Source organism: Clarias gariepinus, chromosome 12 (assembly GCF_024256425.1).
Source record: "Clarias gariepinus isolate MV-2021 ecotype Netherlands chromosome 12, CGAR_prim_01v2, whole genome shotgun sequence".
Classification (NCBI taxonomy): domain Eukaryota; kingdom Metazoa; phylum Chordata; class Actinopteri; order Siluriformes; family Clariidae; genus Clarias; species Clarias gariepinus.
The window spans coordinates 30,565,302-30,590,688 of NC_071111.1; the positions used below are offsets into that span (position 1 = coordinate 30,565,302).

Here is a 25,387-nt window from a genome sequence, read left to right on the forward strand (position 1 = left end):
ACTCTTAGAACTACACCTGTGACACAATAACTAATATTTCGAACATTTTGCAGGCTGCCATTTGGAGAAACGAGAGAATAATGAATAAACCAGTTGTTGGGTCAAAATAACCGAACCAGGTGTTCATTTGTAAACTACATCTCATAGGAGCCAACATGAGCAACCCAACAATGTGTTTAAAGTACCTGAAATAATCCAGAACGTAAATAACAATAAACAGATATAGAAATACACTATATAACAGTCACTATTGTTTTTACTGCAACGACCAAAAATGTCACTTTGCGCCACCTGGCGGCCATTTTACGAATGACTTTGAAATGCAACTGATTTATTTTGGCCGCTGACGTTTTTACACGGCGGTGAGCGTGGCGGTAACACCACTCCAATTGGGTAACTACTGTAAACCACTGTTAGCTTTCATTGCACTCTCAATGTCACTGGACAGAACCTTGAACACAGCTGTGAAGCCCAGGTTAACCCAGGAGGTTTTTCTTCACCATGAACATGAATCATTTTATATTAGCCACTCCCAAAGCTCTCAGTGACAGGTACATTGGTTTTTTTAGCCTAATGATGACCTCATCACTTGTACAGGCTTTTCATGTTGAGGGTTTAAATGAACAGCTACCAAATGCAAATATAACACTCAGAACCACCTACAGGCCTTTGATCTGCTTAATTAATCATGGAGTAATGAGGGAACCGGCCGCACCTGTCCATGCAACTACTTGTCAGCCGTTTGTTCCATTATTTATGACCATATTGTTTGTGTGTGTGTGTGTGTGTGTGTGTGTGTGTGTGAGAGAGAGAGTGCGTGTGGGCATACTCGTTCAGCCAAAGCTAACGCTAAGGCTAGCCCACCGGAGCACACCTCTTCTGCGCTTCACGTGTCCAACGGGTTTGCTCTCCTCAGTGATGCACCCGCTGAGAAACCTGAAAAGAGCTCTGGTAATAGGAGACTCTATACTGAGACATGTGAAATTAGCCAGGCCTTTAGGGGCGTCAGCGGCAGTGGTTGGGTGATCCCGGGAGCCAGAGCGCAAATAGTGGTACATGCTGGAGCTAAAAATATACGCCTTTGTCAGTCAGAGGTTAGTAAGAGTAACTTTTCAGAGATGTTTAAACCTGCAAAGGCGATGTCCAATGAAGTAATATGCTCTGGTCCCATCCCAATGAGACATGGCGACATAGCTTACAGCAGGTTATGGTCGCTGAACCGCTGGATGTCCAGGTGGTGCTCCGAAAACAACGTGGGCTTCATAGACAATAGGAAGACCTTTGAGGGCAAAGCTGGCCTGTAAGGGCGGGACGGTGTCCATCCCACTCGGGAAGGTGCTGCTCTTATTTCCTGTAGTATAGCTCATAGTCTCAGAAGAGGCCCAGTTAAATCGGTGACAATCCAGAGCCCAGGCCAGGGAGCAGACAGACAGGCTAAACCAACCGTCTGCTAGCTGCATAGAGTCGTCAGTCAGGGTTCATCATATTAAGACTGTGTCTGTTCCCCGAGTTAAGCAAAAATGTAAAAAGACCCAGAAAGTCTGCTTTAATAACTTAATTAACAAAGACTACAAACTCGGATCACACTGAATGCTCAGCTGGCACCTCTGATCTGAAGCTAGGACTGTTAAATATTAGATCTCTCGCATCAAAAGCAGTTATTGTTAATGAAACTATCACAGATCAGGAGTTTGATTTACTCTGTTTAACAGAAACCTGGATTAAACAGGACGAGTATGTAGCTCTAAATGAAGCTAGTCCTCCTGGATACAGCTACATACACCAGCCTCGGCTAACTGGTAGAGGAGGAGGCGTCGCAGTTATTCACAATGATAATCTGACTATCGTACAAAAACACGGACACAAATTTATTTCATTTGAAATTCTTTAAAGTAACATAAGTGTATTTAAGTATATTAAGTCAGCTTAGTCGATTCCACTAATCGTACTCTGCCGTACTCTGCCGTACTCTGAATTTCTTAGCGAATTTGCAGATTTCCTTTCAAACCTAGTCGATTCTGTAGACAAAGTGTTAATTGCTGGAGATTTTAATATTCATTTTGAAAATCCAGAAGACCCTGTGTGTAGAGCATTTATGTCCATACTGGACTCGGTAGGAGTAAATCAGTGTGTAGTAGGACCCACTCATAAAGCAGGTCACACTTTAGATTTAATAATATTATTCGGATTAAGTATAAGAAATTTATTCACAATTCCACTATCTGAAGTTATATCAGATCACTATCTTGTGTCAATTCAAGTGTGTCACAGTAATAATGTACACACAGCACCGCGCTACCGTTAAACGTACATTCACATCAACTACCACACAGAGTTTTATCAGTAATCTCCCAGGGTTTCGATTAGATCACCGCCTGACCCCACAGAACTCGATCAGGCGACTGAATATTTAGAGTCGACATTTCGCTATACCTTAGATAATGTAGCTCCAGTTAAAAGAAAAATTATTAGAGATAAGAAACTTGCTGGTATAACGATCACACGCGCACTTTAAAACAGACCGCTCAGAAATTAGAATGTACATGGCGTCAAACTAAATTGTTAGTATTTCAAATAGCATGGAAGGAGAGCATCCTGAACTATAGAAAAGCTCTTAGTGTAGCTAGATCAACATATCTCTCCACTCTTACGGTTTAGTCCCAAAACTCCTCAAAGCTAAACGGTTTAGTCCCAAAAAAACGGTTTAGTCCCAAAACTCCTCAAAGCTAAAATGTCCAAAGCTATTTTTAAGGTTAATATGTGAAACTGTCCTAAATAAAGTGGGAAGGCGAGCAAGAGGGTCGTTCTAAACATTTTTATTTCTGATAAAAAAAATCTAATAGTAAGCAGCGTCAACTGGCCCATGGGGGAAATCTGGGTGTGAGTGATGTTGAACCTAAAACCTCTGCTTCAGTCTCACTGTTAGAGAATGTGTGTTACTGAGGAGCAGGTCATGTGACTCTCAGAGAGATGATCTTACCTCAGATTCTCCACTTTAAAGTGAGGATTCGCCAGTACAACAGAGAGATCCTTCACTACTGAGTCTTCCACTTTATTCCCGGACAGATCGAGTGTTTCCAGGGTCAGATGCACTTCTCTCAGTCCTGAGGATTCTGAGCTGAACAGTGACACCAGAGCTGACACACCGTTCACTCCAACTGAACCACAACTGATTCTGGGAAAAAATAAAAGGGACTAACGTTATTTGTGATTGTATAAAAAGGTTTAAATCATTTTAATTCCACATCATTATTCATTATTATCATTATCACCAATCATTATTTTCACATCATTTAAATCTGTAAAGGGTCGACTTTTATTTATGTCACTTACAATATCCACTAAACCTTGTGCTTTTGTAAAAATAAAATAAACAGGGTTCGCTTTCAGTCGTCTCAGTCTCCACCAATATCTTTCTGAAACACGTCGCTAAAATGAACTCAAACTCTACAAATACTGCACACACACACACACACACACACACACACGAGGAATATATCTATAGAAAGATTCACTTAAAAGTGTCTGATTTTAAATAAAACTTAGGTCAAAAATAAATATTCTCAGTTTATTTAATCAGTATGAATCCAAGGAGAGGTACAATCTAATGACCACGCCCCTAACACACACACACACACTCACACACACTAAGACACACTCACGCACACACACACACACTGATTGAGTTTTCTGAGCGTTTGGAAGATGTTGCGCTCTACAGAATGTTCTGGAAAGTGGGAGGAGTTTAGCTTTTCCTCAGAACAACACTGACTCAGACAGAGAATGTGTGTGTTTTAAAGATTGTTTTTTGCTCCAGCTGATGTTTAAAGTGGATGGACACACGATAAGTCTCTGTCTGCACCTGTGACTGTGTACAAGCAGCACATGGACTGACCTCGGGGGACAGGAGTGTGTTCCCACTGCTGCTCACAGGGTGTGTGTGTGTGTGTGTGTGTGTGTGTGTGTGTGTGTGTGGAGATAAAATAAAGGGGAGATGAGGAATGACTACATGTTACAAGGATGAGATCAAGAGGAAAACAGAGCCGCTTTCAGTTTGGTTTTTAAAGCAGCCGGTGCCAAGAGGGATCAAAGATTAAGATTAAGTGAGACTTACTGTCTATTCATGTCATATTTTACTTTACGTACATGTCTCTTTTTAGGTTTTGATTGTTGTTGGTAATATTTTTGTGTGACTGAAACAGATTATCTGCATTTATATTATTTCCTATGGGGAAAAGTGTTTCACAATATGAAATTTTGCCTTAAGAACTCGCCTCCGGAACAAGTAAAATTTCTATACTGAGGTATCGCTGTATTCTTGTAGTTAAGCATTTACCTAGTAACTTTGGTCAGCTCTCACATTTACATTGTATTTACTGACTATCTGTAAAATATATAGTGTGAAATTACAACTACAAACCTGTTGTTTGGTTACTGTCCTCATGTTTCGAATTTCCTTTATGATCGAATATCTATCTATCTATCTATCTATCTATCTATCTATCTATCTATCTAAGAGTTATAATCAGATTTACTTACATTGATTTTTTGGATGTTGCAATCACAGGCATCACCTTCAGAAGAACAGCTTCTGTTATCTTATCTTCACTGATATATTTACTCAGGTCAAACTCCTCCAGCTCCTGTGCTGATGTCAGTAACACAAACACCAGAGCCGACCACTGTGAAGAAGAGAGTCCACTTTGTTTTCCAGATTTCAGATAATGTTGGATTTCCTCCACTAGAGAATTATCACCCAGTTCATTCAGACAGTGGAACAGATTGATGGATTTCTCTGGAGGAAGATCATTACTGATCTTCTTCTTAATGTACTGAACTGTTTTCTTTGTTCTCTGGGAGCTTCTTCCTGTCTGTGTTACTAAGGTCTGTAAGAGATCCTGACTGGACTTCAGTGAGAGACCCAGAAGAAAGCGAAGGAAAAGATCCAGATGTCCAGTCTGACTCCCTAAAGCCTGGTCCACAGCACACTTGTGTAGATCCAAATCTTTAATTACTTGCTTTTTTTTCTTCTTTTTAAGAGCATTTGTCTTGGTTTTCCTGAACCACAGGTGCACATACAGAGCTGCGAGGTGTTCCTGAATACTCAGATGAACAAAGCAGTACACTTTACTCTTGTGAAGCCCAAACTCCTCTCTGAAGATCTGCGTACACACACCTGAGTACACTGCTGTTTCTCTCACATCAATGCCACACTCTCTCAGGTCTTCCTCATAGAAGATCAGGTTCCCTTTCTTCAGCTGCTCAAAAGCCAGTTTTCCCAGTTTAAGAAGCATTTCTTCATCACTCTCCTGCTTCTTTGAGTACTTTTTTCTTATGATGTTTATTTGAATGATGAGGAAGTGTGTGTACATTTGAGTCAGAGTCTTGGGGATCTCTCCACGCTCTGCTTCACACAACATTCTCTCTAGAACAGCGGCTGAAATCCAGCAGAAGACTGGGATGTGACACATGATGTAGAGGCTTCTTAATGACTTCAGGTGTGTGATGATGTTATTGGCCAGGCTCTGATCACTGATCCTCTTCCTGAAGTACTCCTCCTTCTGTGGGTCATTGAACCCTCGTACCTCTGTGACTCGATGGACACACTCAGAGGGGATTTGATCAGCTGCTGCTGGTCGGGAGGTGATCCAGATGAGAGCAGAGGGAAGCAGATTCCCTTTGATCAGGTTTACCAGCAGCACAGGCACTGATACTGATTCGGTTACATCACACACTCTCACTGTGTTCTGGAAATCTAGAGGAAAACGACACTCGTCCAATCCATCAAAAATTAACAGAACATTTTCCAAACTGAACATTTCTGTTTCTTTTGTTTCCTTAAAAAAGACATGAAGGAGCTCCATCAGACTCAGTTTCTGGTCCTTCATCAAATTCAGCTCTCTGAAAGGAAGTGGGAACATGAGGTGGACGTCCTGATTTGTTTTCCCTTCAGCCCAGTCCAGAATGAACTTCTGCACAGAGACAGTTTTTCCGATGCCAGCGACTCCCTTTGTCAGCACAGTTCTGATGGGTTCGTCTTGTTCAGATAAGGGCTTAAAGATGTCATTGCATTGGATTGGTGTTTCCTCTGTTGTTGTTCTCCTGGATGCTGCCTCGATCTGTCTCACCTCATGTTCTTTATTGACGTCTCCACTGTCTCCCTCTGTGATGTAGAGCTCTGTGTAGATCTCATTCAGGAGTGTTTGGGTTCCCAGGTTCATTATCACTCCATTCAAACACTGAAATTTCTTCATTAGATTTAATTTGAACTTTTTCCGGAATTCTTTAATAGCTGGGTCGTTCCTGTGGGATGATGAAGCAGAAAGATGCAGTGAGACAGTTAATAATCACTCTGTAGTTAATAACAAGTCACAGACACAGGGCTAGATCAAAACCAACAACATGAGGCCAGGGGTAGCTCAGTGGTTAAGGCATTGGACTACGGTTCAGAGGATCCCAGGTTCAAACCCCACAACCACCAAGTTGCCACTGTTGGGCCCTTGAGCAAGGCCCTTAACCCTCAATTGCTCAGATGTATAATGAGATAAAAAAAAATGTAAGTCGCTCTGGATAAGGGCGTCTGCCAAATGCTTAGATGTAGATGTACACGACTGTGATGAACTTTTGAAATCTGTTCATTTCCTGCTGTAAAACACTGTGGACAATGTGGAGAACAATTAAAGACAAGTGGTATCACTAAGACATTATAGTCAACAATTTTAGCCCCAATTTTGCCACAATAAACACAAACATTCAGAGAACACATTGGGCTCTTTTTTGCTTTACATTTATGTGGGATGTGACTCAACACACTGTTTATCTTGTGCATCTTCTTTGGTAGAAGACACAGTAACTCCACTTTCTCTTTTATAGTCCTCTGCTTTAAAGTTCATCTGCATCCTAAATGTTTCAGCAGTGTAGAGACCACTTTAGATGTGTAACCTGGTTAATAAGATGACGTTCACATCACAAATGAACTACTCCACTACAATCTGAGCAATGTGTCTACCAAGCTTTTTTTTTTAGGAATCAGACTGACACTGACTAAAATGTTCTCCGTATATTATAACTGATTATCAATAAAACACAGAGCAAGACTTAAAAGCTGTAACTCTACAAGATGCTTATGGCTTGCCGTTCTGTCAGTGGATAAATGGAGCTAAGAGCTGGTCTAGACTGCAGTGACTCTAGTGTGATAGAATATTTTAAATCAACTCTGTGTGTCTGAGTAAAAGTCTACATAATCATGGGTCAGTTAGAGATGCAGACTTGGAATATGTGGACATGTAAGAAAGAACAAGATGTACAGAGAGGAAAGGTCTTGGTCTATCTACGTAAACAGAAACTCAGAGTCAGGAGATGTAACGCGCCTGTTTATTAACACCCCAGGGAACAGCCGTGTTGTTTTATTAAACATGATGTGTTTTATGAGACGTCACTATGACCTGCTCTGTTAGAATATATAAGACACTGTGAGATGAGGGGAGTTACCTCTCTCTTACAGACGCCTCTGCAGTGTGTGTAACCGAGACGTCCAGCGCTGTTTAAAATACACCTCTACTCTTATTGTGATACTATTTGAAATCTCTAGAGTTGTTGATTTAATTTCCACCATATTACACACACACACACACACACACACACACACACACAGACACACACAGACACACACAGACACACACAGACACACTCTCACAAAACCCCTGAGTGTTTAGAGCAGAGAAAAGTAACTGAATGCATGCCAGTTTCTTGATGTTTACATCTTCTGTGCTTTCTTATTACGATTAAAACATTAGAGAGAATGTTATATTTAAAGATGAGGCGCTGCAAAGCCCAGGCTATAAAATCCTTTGTGATATTAACAAAAAAAGCTAAATGTCCATTAAAGCAAACTGTTCTGTACTGACAGTTAGTTACTCAGCAGAGACTCATTTGTGCCACAAAGATGGAGCAACTCGAATAAGAATTGTTCCTTCAAACTGCCTGCAAACACAACCATCTTCTGCTGGATTGAAACCAAGTCCATTTATATCGTTTATACTGTACTGCAATCCAGAGTATTGTACTGTAGTCCTTATTTAAAATATAAAACTAAATTTATCCACTCGTTCTCTATAGCGCATGTCCTGTACAGGTTCACATGGGGACTGGAGCCTGTCCCAGGACACTCTGGGTACTAGGAGGGGTACACCCTGGACAGAGTGCTAATCCATCACACACACACACACACACACACACACACACACACACACAGAATGCTAATTACACTAAATTGCCTGCAAACTCCACACATAGAGGCAGGGTGGGATTCGAACCCTTGACTGTGAATGAACAGGTAATATAATCTGAAAATATACAAATAAACTATTTTAAATGATTACTGTTAGAAACATTTAAAGACATAAAACCTCTACCTACAGCATGGATGTGCTACTTGTCCATCACACATAGAGAAGTTATTAAAAGATCACACCCATCAATACTGCTGCTAATAATAGTGGAACACAACATGAGAGTTGAAGACGGTACAGGACGATGCTATAATAATGGAACATAAACATGAGACATGAAAGAGTTCATCTGATGCAGAAACTTACTGAAATGTCAACTCTTCTTAAAGCAGTAGAGACTTTCTATTCTGTAGTGACTTCAGTCATTTTAAACACTTCTAACTAATTAATCACCAACTGACTGTTCCAGTGTAATCCTACAGTCACTAAAGCTTCATGTGAGAGACACACTCCATGTAGACACGTCTCTGATAGAGCAAACTGTCAACACATCAACAACCAGGTGACCATGATGTCATAGACAAAGGGAAGGAGTTCACCAGGAAAATGGATCTTAGGTCATCAAAGAGAAAGAGAAATGATTGAGTTTCTGTGAGAACTGTAACAGTCAGTTTGGTCTTATCTCTGATATCAAAACACTTTACACACCTCTCAATACTGCTGCTACTGATGCTGTAACAACACGGTCTTAGAGAAAGGGAAGTTCACCAGGAAATGGAAATTAGCTTCACCCTTACAGAGAATCACAAATGGAGACTTTGAAAGGATTTTATAGTTTAAAGTGAACTTTTTCAGTTGTTTCCAGGAGACGGTCATCAGAGAGACAGAGGAATAATTCACTTTCTGGGAGGAATTTTAATAGTAATTTGCATCTTACCAATCAAATCAAAAACACTAGAGAATAATCGACCTAATTACTACTAAGTGTGTCTTGGAGAAACTGGTTTAAAATGAAACAGAAATAGAGTGTTTTATGTTCGTGAGCTGAGTCACACCGTAGTCTATTAGAATAGAGTTTAATATCGCTGGGTATAAGAGCACAAGGAAAGCATGAGGGAGATAAATAGTGCAGAATACAGCGCCATCTACTGTGTCTTCCTGATATGGCACCTGATATGGTGGTGTTTTAGACCAAATATTTCAGAAATATATTGAGAACAGAAAATTACAGAAATCAAATCTCTGTATTACTGCATCCAGGGTTTCATAGTGTTTGAGTGAAAACAGCAAAATGACAAATAATTATAAATTCTGTTAAAACAGACAGTACGGGGTAAAGTTCTGTAGAACAGAGTATTACATACCATGATAATAAAATATTAATACTAGCTTTGTCCCAGAATTCCCCTGTAACTGTGACTTTAACAGTGACATTAACAGTGAGGAGACGTTACCTGTGTAGAGGTGATGAAACTCCACCACTAAAATAAATAGGAGGCTCCATAGACCTCGCACTCTTCATGGAGACACCGCTGGGTGATGGGGATCCTCGTCTGTTTCCAAGGAATTCACTGTACAACATTACAGACAGTCCTTTAGAGATTTATATTCACTCTTTACTCATTTTAACTGAATTCTTAACTTTTTGTTTTTCATATAATAAACAGAATCTAAGTTGTGACTGACAGCATTTTTATTGTTGGTAAAACTTTTTAAAATCTTTTTATCCTTTTTGTACAAACTTTTTCGATTTATATGAAAAGTTCATGATTAAAATACCTTGACACGGTTAGATACTGTTTTGGAGTAATAGATACAGTGTAATAAGAAATATTGTGGACGTTAGTAAAATTATAAAATTATGTAAAATAACAAAAATACAGGGGGAAAAAAATCTAATCCTGATTTAATTCCAGGCTTTTACTGAACCCATCAGTCTGAATGATCAGTTAATAAAAAAAGAGATCCCTGGATGTGACACCAGTCCATTACACACAGAGACAAGTTATATTAGCCAATCCACCTATCTGTATGGCTTTGAACTACGGGTACCAACCATCCACAGTTTAGGAGAGCATGAGGGAGATAAATAGTGCATAATACAGCGCCATCTACCTGTACTGTGTCTTTCTGATATGGCATCTGATATGTTGGTGTTTTAGACCAAATATTCCACAAATATTTTTATATGTTTGACAACAGAAAATTGCAGAATTCAAGTCTCTATTACTGCACTGCATCCAGAGTTTCATAGTGTTTGAGTGAAAACAGCAAAATGACAAATAATCATGAATTCTACTAAAACAGACAGTGAGGAGACTTTAACAGTGAGGAGACGTTACCTGTGTAGATGTGATGAAACTCCACCACTAAAATAAATAGGAGGCTCCATAGACCTCACACTCTTCATGGAGAAAACGCTGGGTGATGGGGATTTTGGTCTGGTACCAAACATCCACGGCTCACTAAACCTACACATACAAGAGGAGAACATGTGAAACTCCACACATACAGTGACTGGGAGCTCTGGAGCTGTGAGACAGGTACTGGTACTTTATTAAAAGAACATTTATTCAGGAATTCAATACACATTTCTGTCAGTCTGCAGGTACTTTCATTATCTGTCTGTATGACTTCAAATATTTAAATAAGGGTTTCATTTTCCTGTCTTAATTATACTTATATTTTCTTTATGAATAATAATAATAATAATAATAATAATAATACTAAGAGCTGCAGTAGAAGTTTGAGACATGCTTAAATGGTCTTCAACTTTAAAATTACTCTTGAATATTTACACTATTTTCTTAAGTGAAACTATATAAGGGTTTTCAATATTTAAAATATCTGATAAGAGAAACTGACAGAACTCAAGCCTCCGTATTACTGCACTGCAACCAGGGTTTCATAGTGTTTGGGTGAAAACCAATAAAGCTAAGTTATAAAACATATTTTAAATAACTGTTGAACAAGTACACTAGTTATTTAAGTGAAAGCTCTGTACAGGGTGTCCCAAAAAAATGACGACATTTCATGGTTCAACAACACAGCCAACTGATCTCAAATTTTAACAAGATGTTTAAAAACTAAGTGACATTGACAATGTGCTGTTGAAATGGCCACCACGTTCATCTAACCGAAGTGAACTTAAGCTTAAGGTCTGGTCTTGATCCCCTCCTCCTTCTACAAGCCTAGAGGAACTCGAGCGGAGAATCATTGAGACACTGGAGAATGTTAGCAAGATATGCTACAGTACATGTTTGGCAGGAGCTGGACTACCGACTTGACGTGTGTTACGACCCACAAGTTGTTGGTCGCTGTATGTGTTTTATGTGTGTCTGCGTTTCTGTGCTTTGTTGCACGTGTGTGTGTGTGTGTGTGTGTGTGTGTGTGTGTATATTGTGTCCAGGTTGTGAGCCGCTCCAGACTCCACTCCAGGTTTTCTGACTCTCCCTACATCAGCATCTACCCGACCTCCCGCACGGTCGCTTCCGCCCTGAGAGAGACGTCACCAACCAGCAACCATTTATAAACCGGAGCGAGACGCGGGAAAGAGGAGGCGTAAAAGGCCTGAAATCAATTAAAGTGTGTCGCCACACAGAGCTTTATCAATAATCTCCCAGAGTTTGACTGGATCTTTGATTGGATCACCGACTGACCCCACAGAACTCCATCAGGCGACTGAATATTTAGAGTCGACATCTCGTTATACCTTAGATAACATAGCTCCAGTTAAAAGAAAAATGATTATCGATAAGAAACTTCTGGTATAATGATCACACACGCACTTTAAAACAGACCGCTCGGAAATTATGATTTAATTTCACTTTGTGTGTATATATATATATATATATATATATATATATATATATATATATATATTATTATTATTATTTTTTTTTTTTTTTAAAGGCAGAAACAAAGAAGTAAAAGTCAGGGGAAAAAATCATATAACCATTAATTAAAAGATGTAACATAAGTTTAAGGCATATATTTTAAGGAAAATTCACGTTCATGTTCCTGATTTAAAGAAGAACAAGGGGATAATTTATTGCTCAATAGAATATTGCTGAATTATAAAATTCATGGAGTTTAAAAACATCTACAAATTGAGTTCATCAGCTTCTGCAGGTTTAACTTCACAGAGAATAAAAGTTCTACAGGAGAATGAGATGAAAACAGAGGATCAGACGTGCTGAGCTTTTAGTGCATTTTTTTAAAAGGATCTGACAAAAAGTGTGTAAAAATCAGAAGTGTGTCTGGTTACATATTCAAACTAATTTAATATAGTGTTGTTGTTTTTTTTTGTTACTTTGTCCTGCTCTCTAAACCAGGTGTACATTAGCAGCGTGTGTGTTGGGAGCAGGTACCAGGTCCCCAGTTTTCATAAGAACTTGAGCTCCTTTTGACTCTCCAGTGTGACTGATTTCACTGGCTGTGGATTACAGTTTAGACATTTTTATGCAATTATTTTAATTATATCTATATAATAAAACATACAGTAGTGAGTGTGCACTGTGATCTCCACTCATACACACACCTATTGATCCTGTTATCACCTTCTGCTCTGTGTTACTGTACGAGTGTGTTTGAGTCAGTGAGTTTATTTACAGATACAGTAAAACCTTGGACTGCGAGTATAATTAGTTCCAGGTTTTACTGGTATGTAAAATGTAACTGTGTTGTGTCTGCGCCTTTAAATCGTGAAGGGAATGCCTGAGGCTATTTCGTCAGCTGTTTTTCACTGTATTGGACTTTGAACTCTTTTGTTGAGGCGTTTCCGAAATTAGGATTATTCACCATCAGGACAGTTTTACAGGACGGCCATTTTTTTATGATTAAAAACTAGTAAAACTAGTTATTAGAGAAAAATTCTGTTTATATTAAATAGTGACAGTCCCTAAAACGTTAAAAATATCTTAAAAAGTCATTAAATTATTATTAATAATAAAAATAATATTATTTATTGATATAAAGGTTTTATTTCATATCTGATGTTTATTGGAACTAAAGAGAAATGTACAAACTAATGATAAAGGGATTAATTTATCATTTTTATACTTTTTTAATATTTATCGCACGTGGTTTTTACTTACGTCAGTGTCTGTAGTTTGTAATGTTCATCATCCTTAAGAGCAGAGAGACGCTTCACTCCTGAGGCTCCTACGTTATTCCAGGACAGATCCAGGTCTCTCAGGTGTGAAGGATTTGATCTCAGAGCTGAAGTCAGAGCAGCACAGCCTTCATCTGAGACACCACAACCAATCATCCTGTAGACACAACAACACACTCCATAAACTTTATCATCTTGCTTTCAGATTTACTTTGAAGATAGTGTGAATGTAAAATGAGTTTATTATTTAGATTGACAGTTTAATTATTTTCTCTCATCTGTTGTGTGTGATATTAAACCATCAGCAGCTGAAGCTAAAACAGGGAACAGACTGACTATGACCTTTAATCAGAGCAAGACAAAGAGAGTTTTATTTTAGTCTCCAGTGTTGGGGAAGTTATTTAAAAAAGTAATCTACTACAAATTACTAATTACTACTTTAAAATTGTACTTTGATTATGTTACTGATTATTACATGTAAAAAGTAATCAGATTATTAATTACGTTACTTTGAAAACATCTGCATGCGTCTAACTTGCGCCTCAACAAGTTGTCGCTCCTCGCTCACTCCGTAGGCTCCCTACGTACGCGCCCCTATGCCTGCTGCAGGTGCACGAGACCGCCAGGTCGAATTAATGTTTACGGCTCTCTGGCTTTCTCCGTGTTAAAAATTCTTAGCTTTTCCTCTTCCTCCCTCATTTAATTTAATTTAATTTTATTTGTATAGCGCTTTTAACAATCGACATTGTCGCAAAGCAGCTTTACACAATCAAAGGAATTATTTAAGTGTGTATGAAATGTAAATGTGTATAAATTAAAATGATAAGACTGTCCCTGAGTTGAGCAAGCCGAGGACGACAGTGTCGAGGAAAAACTCCCTGAGATGGTAACAGGAAGAAACCTTGAGAGGAACCAGACTCAACAGGGAACCCATCCTCATCTGGGTGAAACCGATAACAGAAATTGATCTGCATCATACTGTGTGAGACTAGAAGTTCAGTATAACAGGAGATGTGTTTAATTTAACATGGAGTCCAGTCCTGAACTATCGAGGGACTAAAGTCACAAGTCCTCAGAGAACAGCTGTCTGCATCAGCCGAGGACAGGACCATCTTCATGGAAACGCTTCTCTTCTTTAACCCTTCTCCTTCCTTGTGTTTTCTAAATAAAATGACCCCTTTTCCTGTAAGACCTCGCCTCGCGTTCATGTGTCTGTGCAAAAAGAGTGAACCAGTTACAACTTCTAATGTAAAACTTCAAAGCTCTCCGATGATTGATTAAAGCACATGATCATTAACTGATGCTGTCACGCAAAATGTAATTTTTAAATGCATTTTGATTCATTTTTAAACACTACATTTGTAACAATAGTAACATAATTTTATTGAAATTGGTAACTGTAACCTGAGTAGTGATGGCGGTGATTCTCGAGCTCGCTTGCTCAGCGCTGAAATTGCAAGTGAAATATAGTGTAACTGAACTGTTGCACATCAGAGACAGGTCGATTATTTCTATTCCACCAAGACTGAAATCCGAACTCGGAAACAGCGGCTTCTGAGAACAACGGAGTGGCGTAGCAGAGCGCGGGGGACAGCAGGCAATAGGAAACGATGTGCTCACAGACAGAAGAGCGTAAAGAAGGCGGGAGCACCTGCATGGTTAAAGGCTAGCCGACCTCCGATTCCAACTCTCTTCTTGGCCAACATCCGCTCTCTGGATAATAAAATGGACCTGCTACGTTTGAGGATTAATGCTCACTCTGAGATGAGAAATAGCGCTGTTCTTTGCCTAACAGAATCCTGGCTAAACCAAAACATCCCGGACTCAGTCTTTCAAATTGATGGCTTTCAGTTTTTCCATGCGGACCGCGACCACTGGTCAGGAAAAAAGAGGAGCTTTTCTAATCAGAAGCCGTAGCTGAATGCTGAAGTAAAGGCTCTGCTGGAAGCCAGGGATGCTGCATCTGACGGCAACTGCTGGCAGGTGTTGTGAGAGCTAAAGCCACATACACCCAGAAAATCCAGGGGCACCTTACTTCCAACGATCCGCAGGGTATGTGGAAGGGCATTAAGTACATCACAGACTATAACACCAAAGATGCACAATGCCCTCGGGACCCGTCCCTGCCAGATACATTAAACTCATTCTATGCCCGCTTTGAGGAACACGACAACGCTCCTCTCTGTACTAAGCTCCCACCACTTCCAGATGACACGCGCCTCAGAGTAACAACAGCCGACGTGGAGAGGATTCTAAAAAGAATTAACCCCCGTAAACCTGATAACATACCAGGGAGGGTACTTAAGGACTGAAGTCAGAAGTGTTAACTGACATATTTAACACCTCTGTGTCAACTGCGTCTGTTCCCACCTGCCTGAAGACTGCCACCATTGTTCCAGTCCCTAAGTGTTCAACAGTGACAGTGAAAACAGCAGGCTCCCCTCCATCACTGAACTGTACACTGTAGGATGCAGAGGCAGAGCCCTTTGCATTATTAAGGACTCCATACACCCTGCACATGCTTTACGTCAACCTCTTCCCTCAAGCAGAAGGCTGAGGAGCCTTTAGTACAAGACCACCAGGCTTAAAAACAGCTTCTATCCTGAGGCGATTAGACTGCTGAACTGTAGCCGTGCTCTGTAGGTCCTCTCCAATCAAACACAAACACAAGCTGCTAACAATGGATAGTATTTAATCACAATATATCTCTATATTTAGTGTAAAATATAACCCTATGGTGCAATACATATATAACCCTGTAAGTCCAATGTACAAAATGTGCAATATAATTTAAAAAAATGTGCAATACACTTTGTATAGTTTTCCGTCTTAATTCTTGCATAAAATATCTCTGACTGCTCTTATTTATATTAATGTATATACATATAAACATCCTCATATTTATATCACTCTGTTATCTATGTGGCTTAAACGGGTCCTGGGTCCTAATTTTGTACCATGACATGGAAGTGTGCTGGTATGACAATATAGAATCTTTGAATCCTTTGTAATCAAATTACATGCATTTAAAATGTAACCTGTTACATTACTGCGTTATGAGGAAAAAGTAATTGGATAACAGTAACGCGTTACACAGTAACACATTATACCCAATTCTGTTAGTCACTCATATGATGTGTTCACCACTAGATCTGGACTGAGCTCACCTTCCTCAGGTCTGACCACCCCAGTGCAGTAGTCCCTGAGCTGTATGTAATCCTCTGATCAAGTATAGACCTCCACAACTGTATAGACTGTGTAACAACAGAAACTAATCTCACCCCTATCCCTGCTGCTACAGTATGTCCTCCGGGTGAAGAAATTAAAGTAAGTATAAAACACTCTACAGGTATAAATCCACTAACATGGCCTGTAGAGTCGCTACTAGTTTGGGAAGTGGATTGATGCAGCCTAGTTTGTACCATAGCAATGATTTATAACTAAAGTTCTTCCTTTGTACGACTTTTTTGGAACAAGCCATTTCTATTTATTTATTTATTTATTCAACTTTCTTTAATTCTCTCGACTTGCCTTCTCAGTTCTTTTTTACATGGTTAATGTCTCCTAGGTCCACTCCCAGATATTTAAGACCTCAAGTTCTTCATGCTAAGTTGTTTAGAAGCTTGGTATTGATGGACCAAAGATTTTACTTCTTATCTTAAACAGCAAAGTTCCTATGGCTAGTGAGTATAGCATGCTGGACCGACCAGCTCTGACTAATACCCCTATAGACTTTAAAAGCAGCAGGACAATGACTCAAAACACACCAGCAAATCCACCTCTGAATGGCTGAAGAAAAACAAAATGAAGACTTTGGAGTGGCCTAGTCAAAGTCCTGACCTGAATCCTATTGATATGTTGTGGCATGACCTTAAAAAGGCGGTTCATGCTAGAAAACCCTTAAATAAAGCTGAATTACAACAATTCTGCAAAGATGAGTGGGCCAATATTCCTCCAGAGCGCTGTAAAAGACTCGTTGCAAGTTATCGCAAACGCTTGATTGCAGTTATTGCTGCTAAGGGTGGCCCAACCAGTTATTAGGTTCAGGGGGCAATTACTTTTTCACACAGGGCCATGTAGGTTTGGAATTTTTTTCTCCCTAAATAATAAAAACCATCATTTAAAAACTGCATTTTGTGTTTACTTGTGTTATCTTTGACTAATAGTTAAATGTGTTTGATGATCAGAAACATTTTGTGTAACAAACATGCAAAAGAATAAGAAATCAGGAAGAGGGCAAATAGTTTTTCACACCACTGTATATGGCTGATTTGCTTCTCCTTCAAATGCAATTCTGTTTCTCATGTACATCTCAGATTTCTCAAATGTTTCTCATGTATACCTTAGGTTGTGTCTCAGTTACAGTATGTCTCTTTGTTTCTCCTAAGTCAGCTTTAGAAGAAATAGAAAGGACAAAGTCGAGCTTGTAATGAGACAGCACAATTCCGTCTCATGAGACAAGAAAAAGCTAATTCTGAGCAACAACATTTTGCTATGGGAAACCATCAGTGTGCAGTAAAAAGAAACAATCTTCCTCCTCAGGACATTGATGATGAACCTAAAACTTCTGCTTCAGTCTCACTATTAGAGAATGTGTCTTACTGAGGAGCAGGTCATGTGACTCTCAGAGAGATGATCTTACCTCAGTGTCTCCAGTTTACAGAGAGGATTCTCCAGTAGAGCAGAGAGACACTTCACTCCTGAGTCTCCTACATGATTACAGGACAGATCCAGGTCTCTCAGGTGTGAGGGGTTTGATCTCAGAGCTGAAGTCAGAGCAGCACAGCCTTCATCTGATACACCACAATGCTCCAACCTGTAGAGACACAATGACACACACTTCAATAACTACCTGGACTCCATATTAACATCAATTAACATCAGCTATTATAGCTGAACTGCCTCCCACCCTACACACTGTATAAATGCAGATCATTTACTGCTTTCTGTTTCACCCAGATGAGGATGGGTTCCCTGTTGAGTCTGGTTCCTCTCAAGGTTTCTTCCTATTACCATCTCAGGGAGTTTTTCCTTGCCACTGTCACCCTCGGCTTGCTCACCAGGGACAAACTGACCATTTTGATTTATAAATTCACATAATTCTTTTGATTGTGTAAAGCTGCTTTGCGGCAATGAAAATTGCTAAAAGCGCCATACAAATAAAATTTAATTGAATTGAATTCACTCTTTTGAATCTTAAAGTGAATAACTTAAAAGCAGTCGACCATAAATAGAATGTTAACAATAATAAATTAAATAAATAGAACCTGTGTGTTTTTCAGCCAACTACAGCACAACTACCAACTACTTCATCATCACATGCGTTATTTTATATCATTATTATTTGTATCAGCATAAAGTTAATGGCACAGAGATTGTTGGGTAGTTTACAATTAAATACAGTGTTTACAGTATAGAATTTTGTTTTGTTAAATGTTTTATTGCTCAGTCTTAACATACTCTTAGTATCCTTCTATGTGTCTTTCACTCTGTTCTTATAGTCTCTGTGTAACAGCTAGAATCAACACGTCAGGTTTATTTTACTAAATCAGTAAGTTATATCCCAATTACAACTGTACTGTACACACCTGTCTCTATTCACACAGTAGTATATATGTTAGTGTGTGTGTGTGTGTGTGTGTGTGTGTGTGTGTGTAAGAAATTTACCTTATTCTGATAATAAAATAACACAAACTAACACATGCAGTGATAAAGTCTATACTCGCTGCTAAACGAAAGAACAGAAGAAAGTGTAAGAGTTTGACGCGTGCGCACTGAGGGACACGGAGAGCATGAAAAGGAGCCAATCAGAAACAGGTTGTCAGCATGTACCCCCTCCAGCTTCTGATTGGCTGGTACTGTCCCTCCTCTAGCATCTGATTGGATGAAATTACAGTGTGATCTGAATGCAGGGAAACACATGCACGTGAATCTCCTTCAGAAATGAGATGCGTCTATACATCAGTCAAGATCGAGATTTTTGTTTTTCCCTGATCGTTTATTATTATGACCTGGAGGTGGATTAGATCATGTTTTGGTATTACTGGTTTAATATATATAATATAATCTTACCTCAGTGTCTCCAGTTTACAGAGAGGATTCTCCAGTACAGCACAGAGACACTTCACTCCTGAGTCTCCTACATGATTACAGGACAGATTCAGCTTTCTCAGGTGTGAGGGGTTTGATCTCAGAGCTGAAGTCAGAGCAGCACAGCCTTCATCTGAGACATCACACGAATGCAACCTGTAGAGACACAATGACACACGCTTCACTCTTTTGATCTCAGGCAGAGGAGCAGCTCTAATTTTGCTCTGGTTGTAGACAGTTTGTCTTGAATTGTGATCCATATGATTCTCATTTTTTTTTAACCAAAACATTTGTTGCACTCAAGTTAAAAATAAAAAAATTAAAAGTGTCACTACACAGAACTTTAAATCTTAACAAACAAGAACAAAAAAAGAAAAGACATTTCTCTTTATTTCAGAATCTTAAAGTGAATAACCCAAGATCGAGATTTTTTTCCCCCCTGATCGTTTATTATTATGACCTGGAGGTGGATTAGATCATGTTTCGGTATTACTGATTTAATATATATAATATAATCTTACCTCAGTGTCTCCAGTTTACAGAGAGGATTCTCCAGTAGAGCAGAGAGACACTTCACTCCTGAGTCTCCTACATGATTATAGGACAGATCCAGGTCTCTCAGGTGTGAGGGGTTTGATCTCAGAGCTGAAGTCAGAGCAACACAGCCTTCATCTGAGACACCACAATCAATCATCCTGTAGACACAACAACACACTCCATAAACTTTTTCTATCTTGCTTTCAGATTTACTTTGAAGATAGTGTGAATGTAAAATGAGTTTATTATTTAGATTGACAGTTTAATTAGTTTCTCTCATCTGTTGTGTGTGATATTAAACCATCAGCAGCTGAAGCTAAAACAGGGAACAGACTGACTATGACCTTTAATCAGAGCAAGACAAAGAGAGTTTTATTTTAGTCTCCAGTGTTGGGGAAGTTATTTAAAAAAGTAATCTACTACAAATTACTAATTACTACTTTAAATTTGTAATTTGATTATATTACTGATTATTACATGTAAAAAGTAATCAGATTATTAATTACGTTACTTTGAAAACATCTGCATGCGTCTATAATGGGCGTGCACCTCAACATGTTGTCGCTCCTCGTTCACTCTGTAGGCTCCCTACGTACGCGCCCCTATCCCTGCTGCTATGTCCTCCAGGTAAAGAAATTAAAGTAAGTATAAAACACTCTACAAGTATAAATCCACTAACATGGCCTGTAGAGCCGCTACTAGTTTGGGAAGTGGATTGATGCAGCCTAGTTTGTACCATAGCAATGATTTATAACCAAAGTTCTTTTTTCGGAACAAGCCATTTCTATTTATTTATTTATTTATTTATTCAACTTTCTTTAATTCTCTCGACTTGCCTTCTCATTTCTTTTTTACATGGTTAATGTCTCCTAGGTCCACTCCCAGATATTTAAGACCTCAAGTTCTTCATGCTAAGTTGTTTAGAAGCTTGGTATTGATGGACCAAAGATTTTACTTCTTATCTTTAACAGCAAAGTTTCAATGGCTAGTGAGTATAGCATGCTGGACAGACCAGCTCTGACTAATACCACTTATAACCACTAATAACACTTTAGATTTAATAATATTATTCGGATTAAGTATAAGAAATTTATTCACAATTCCACTATCTGAAGTTATATCAGATCACTATCTTGTCTCACTTCAAGTGTGTCACAGTAATAATGTACGCACAGCGCCGCGCAACCGTATGAAACGTACATTTACATCAACTACCAAACAAAGTTTTATCAGTAATCTCTCAGAGTTACCAACTTCGATTAGATCACCGTCTGACCCCACAGAACTCGATCAGGCGACTGAATATTTAGAGTCGACATTTCGCTATACCCTAGATAATGTAGCTCCAGTTAAAAGAAAAATTATTAGAGATAAGAAACTTGCTCCCTGGTATAACGATCACACGCGCACTTTAAAACAGACCGCTCGGAAATTAGAACGTAAATGGCGTCAAACTAAATTGTTAGTATTTCAAATAGCATGGAAGGAGAGCATCCTGAACTATAGAAAAGCTCTTAGTGTAGCTAGATCAACATATCTCTCCACTCTTATAGAAAATAACAAAAATAATCCTAGATTCTTATTTAATGCTGTAGCCAAATTAACTAGAAATAAGACCACTGCAGAAATCTCCACAACAACATCATGCAATAGTGAGGACTTCATGAACTTTTTTAATAATAAAAATGTAAATATTAGGCTTAAAATTGAGGTTTTAAAACCGAACAATGTAATTGATGCAGATGTTAATCTAGCCATGTCAGATCAGAACCTAGAATACTTTACTCCCCTTGAAGAGAATGAACTAATTTCACTCATCTCTTCTTCAAATTCATCAACCTGTATATTAGATCCTGTACCGACACACTTTCTTAAACAGATAGTACCAGCAATAACAGAACCCCTGTTGAGAATAATTAATTCTTCACTCAGCATTGGTTATGTTCCAAAATCTTTTAAATTACCAGTTATCAAACCAATAATTAAGAAACCTGACCTCGACCCCTGTCAGCTGTCCAGTTACAGGCCAATATCAAACCTCCCCTTTATCTCTAAGATTCTGAAAAAGATAGTAGCGGAGCAGCTATGCTCATATATACATAGAAATGGCATACATGAACTGTATCAGTCAGGATTTAGGCCTCATCACAGTACAGAGACAGCACTTGTTAAAGTAGTAAATGACATTCTATTGGCCTCTGATCAGGGTTGTGTAACTATGCTTGTATTACTTGACCTCAGTGCAGCTTTTGACACCGTTGATCACGCTATTCTTCTTCACAGATTAGAAAATGTAGTAGGAATTAAGGGTACAGCCCTCTCCTGGCCCATCAAATGCAACAGTGAAAGACCTCGGTGTGGTTATAGATTCCAGCCTTTCATTTGAAGCTCATGTAGATAATATTACCAGGATAGCATTCTTTCACCTCAGAAATATTGCCAGGATAAGAAATTTATTGTCGCTAAACGACGCAGAAAAACTAGTTCATGCTTTTATCACCTCTAGGTTGGACTATTGTAATGCCTTACTGTCTGGTTGTTCAGCTTGATGCATAAATAAGCTTCAGCTAGTCCAGAATGCAGCAGCGAGAGTCCTCACTAGAACCAGAAGATATGAGCACATCACCCCTATCTTATCTTCACTCCATTGGCTCCCTGTGAAATTTCCCATTGATTTTAAAATACTACTCTTGACATATAAAGCATTAAATGGTCTCGCGCCGCAGTACCTGAGCGAACTGCTAGTGTCTTACGATCCGCCACGCCTACTTCGATCAAAGGATGCAGGCTGCTTGTCAGTACCGCGTATTATGAAAAATACAGCTGGGGGCAGAGCTTTTTCTTACAAAGCCCCAAAATTATGGAATAGTCTTCCAAATAGTATTCGGGACTCAGACACAGTCTCAGTGTTTAAGTCCAGGCTAAAAACCTATTTATTTAGCCAAGCATTTTTATAAATAGATTAGCCTTAGGTACATGTAAAGGAGCAGATCTGGGGGACTCATGGACGTAGAGTATTATGGTGAACTGGTATGATTGGATGCTGTCTTCCTCACTCTCATTGATCACTCAGGTTTGCTGACGGTGAGGTGATTGTTTGCTTTACATCTCTGGAAGCCCTCATGTTTGTGTTTCCTTCTGGCTCTCCCTTTTAGTTATGCTGTCATAGTTAGTCCTGCCGGAGTCTCTGCTTGCACTCTACAGTTAATATACATTCACATTATACATTGTGTGACTGTGACCATACCTAACTGCCATCTCTCCTCTTCTTCTCTTTCCCCCCCTCTTTCTTTTTCCTCTCTCCTCCTGTCTCCCCCTTTCACTCTTTCTCTCTCTCTCTGTCGAGCTACACATGTCGTTCCTGAGCTGCCAGTGATCCAGACTCCCTCTGCCCTCCGGACCTGTCTGACCCATCCTGGTGCCCCGCTTCTGGCTGAAGATCTCATCACATGGATGCCCCGTGTGTCTCTCTGGGATGCGTCTGGTGTCTGGGAATGATTCTCTCCACCTAGAAAATGGTTCTGGCCTTGACTGGTGTTGGCAACTGTTTCTCTGGGGACTTGACAGTTCGATAGTTCAGGACTGAAACTTCCTACAAGTCTACCTGGGTCTTCAATAACTACCTGGACTCCATATTAACATCAATTAACATCAGCCATTATAGCTGAACTGCCTCCCACCCTAAACACTGTATAAATGCAGATCAATTCCTGCTTTCTGTTTCACCCAAATGAGGATGGGTTCCCTGTTGAGTCTGGTTCCTCTCAAGGTTTCTTCCTATTACCATCTCAGGGAGTTTTTCCTTGCCACTGTCACCCTCGGCTTGCTCACCAGGGACAAACTGCTCATTCTGATTCATACACATTCACATTCCATACAAACTTAAATAATTCTTTTGATTGTGTAAAGCTGCTTTGCGACAATGACAATTGCTAAAAGCGCCATACAAATAAAATTAAATTGAATTTAACTGATCTCAGAGATGAAATCTGAGCAGCACAGCCTTCATCTGAGACATCACAATCATGCAACCTGTAGACACATGCTTCATTAACAGACTTTAATATTGGCTTAGGATTTACTTTAAAAAAGTGTTTTTAAAATTTGTTTTTAAGATCCTTTTAAAAATCTTTTACTTTAGAAAAGGATATACAGTAGTTTTTTTTTTTTTTTACAGCTTTTTGCTCCAATTTATAAATTTGGTCAATAAAGAGCAAGACGGAGGTGACTGTGGTGAGGACAAAGCTCCCCGAGATGGCATGAGGAAGAAACCACTGAGAGGAACCAGACTTAGAAGAGAACCAATGCATATTTGGGTGATACCAGAGAGTGCAACAATAAATAATTCCTGCTATGTTAGATGATCAAAACGGTTTAGTCCCAAAACTCCTTAAAGCTAAAATGTCCAAAGCTGTTTTTAAGGTTAATATGTGAAACTGTCCTAAATAAAGTGGGAAGGCGAGCAAGAGGGTCGTTCTGAACATTTTCTCCAAAAAATCAAATAGTAAGCAGCGTCAACTGGCCCATGGGGGAAATCTGGGTGTGAGTGATGTTGAACCTAAAACCTCTGCTTCAGTCTCACTGTTAGAGAATGTGTGTTACTGAGGAGCAGGTCATGTGACTCTCAGAGAGATGATCTTACCTCAGATTCTCCACTTTAAAGTGAGGATTCGCCAGTACAACAGAGAGATCCTTCACTACTGAGTCTTCCACTTTATTCCAGGACAGATCGAGTGTTTCCAGGGTCAGATGCACTTCTCTCAGTCCTGAGGATTCTGAGCTGAACAGTGACACCAGAGCTGACACACCGTTCACTCCAACTGAACCCCAACTGATTCTGGGAAAAAATAAAAGAGACTAACATTAGGGCCGACTAGTGAAAAAGGGGTTTATTATGATTTAGTAAAAGATTTCTGTTATCAGACAGCAGGGCTTCCACTTGCATTTCTTTCTGGGAACCATAAAAACAATCCATTATTTTTGATTGTATAAATAAGTTTAGTACATCATTTAAATCTGTAAAGGGTCGACTTTTATTGATGTCACTTACAATATTCACTAAACCTTGTGCTTTTGTAAAAATAAAATAAACAGGGTTCGCTTTCAGTCGTCTCAGTCTCCACCAATATCTTTCTGAAACACGTCGCTAAAATGAACTCAAACTCTACAAATACTGCACACACACACACACACACACGAGAAATATATCTATAGAAAGATTCCCTTAAACGTGTCTAATTTTAAATTAAACTTCAGTCAGAAATAAATATTCAGTTTATTTAATCCATATGAATCCAAGGAGAGGTACAATCTAATGACCACACACACACACAACACACACACACACGCACACACACGCACAGACACGCACACTCACACACAGACACACACACACACACACAGATTGAGTTTTCTG

At 39.2% G+C, this 25,387-nt stretch overlaps 1 protein-coding gene across 1 annotated transcript in view; it reads right to left on the reverse strand.

Annotated features, from left to right (window-relative positions):
- LOC128534528 (NACHT, LRR and PYD domains-containing protein 12-like) overlaps positions 1-25,387 on the reverse strand; it is a 238,989-nt gene that overhangs the window by 196,255 nt on the left and 17,347 nt on the right. The window contains exon 4 of the mRNA XM_053508986.1: positions 4,540-6,303. Coding sequence (XP_053364961.1) covers positions 4,540-6,303 — 1,764 coding nt within the window. The remainder of the gene's footprint in view (positions 1-4,539; positions 6,304-25,387) is intronic.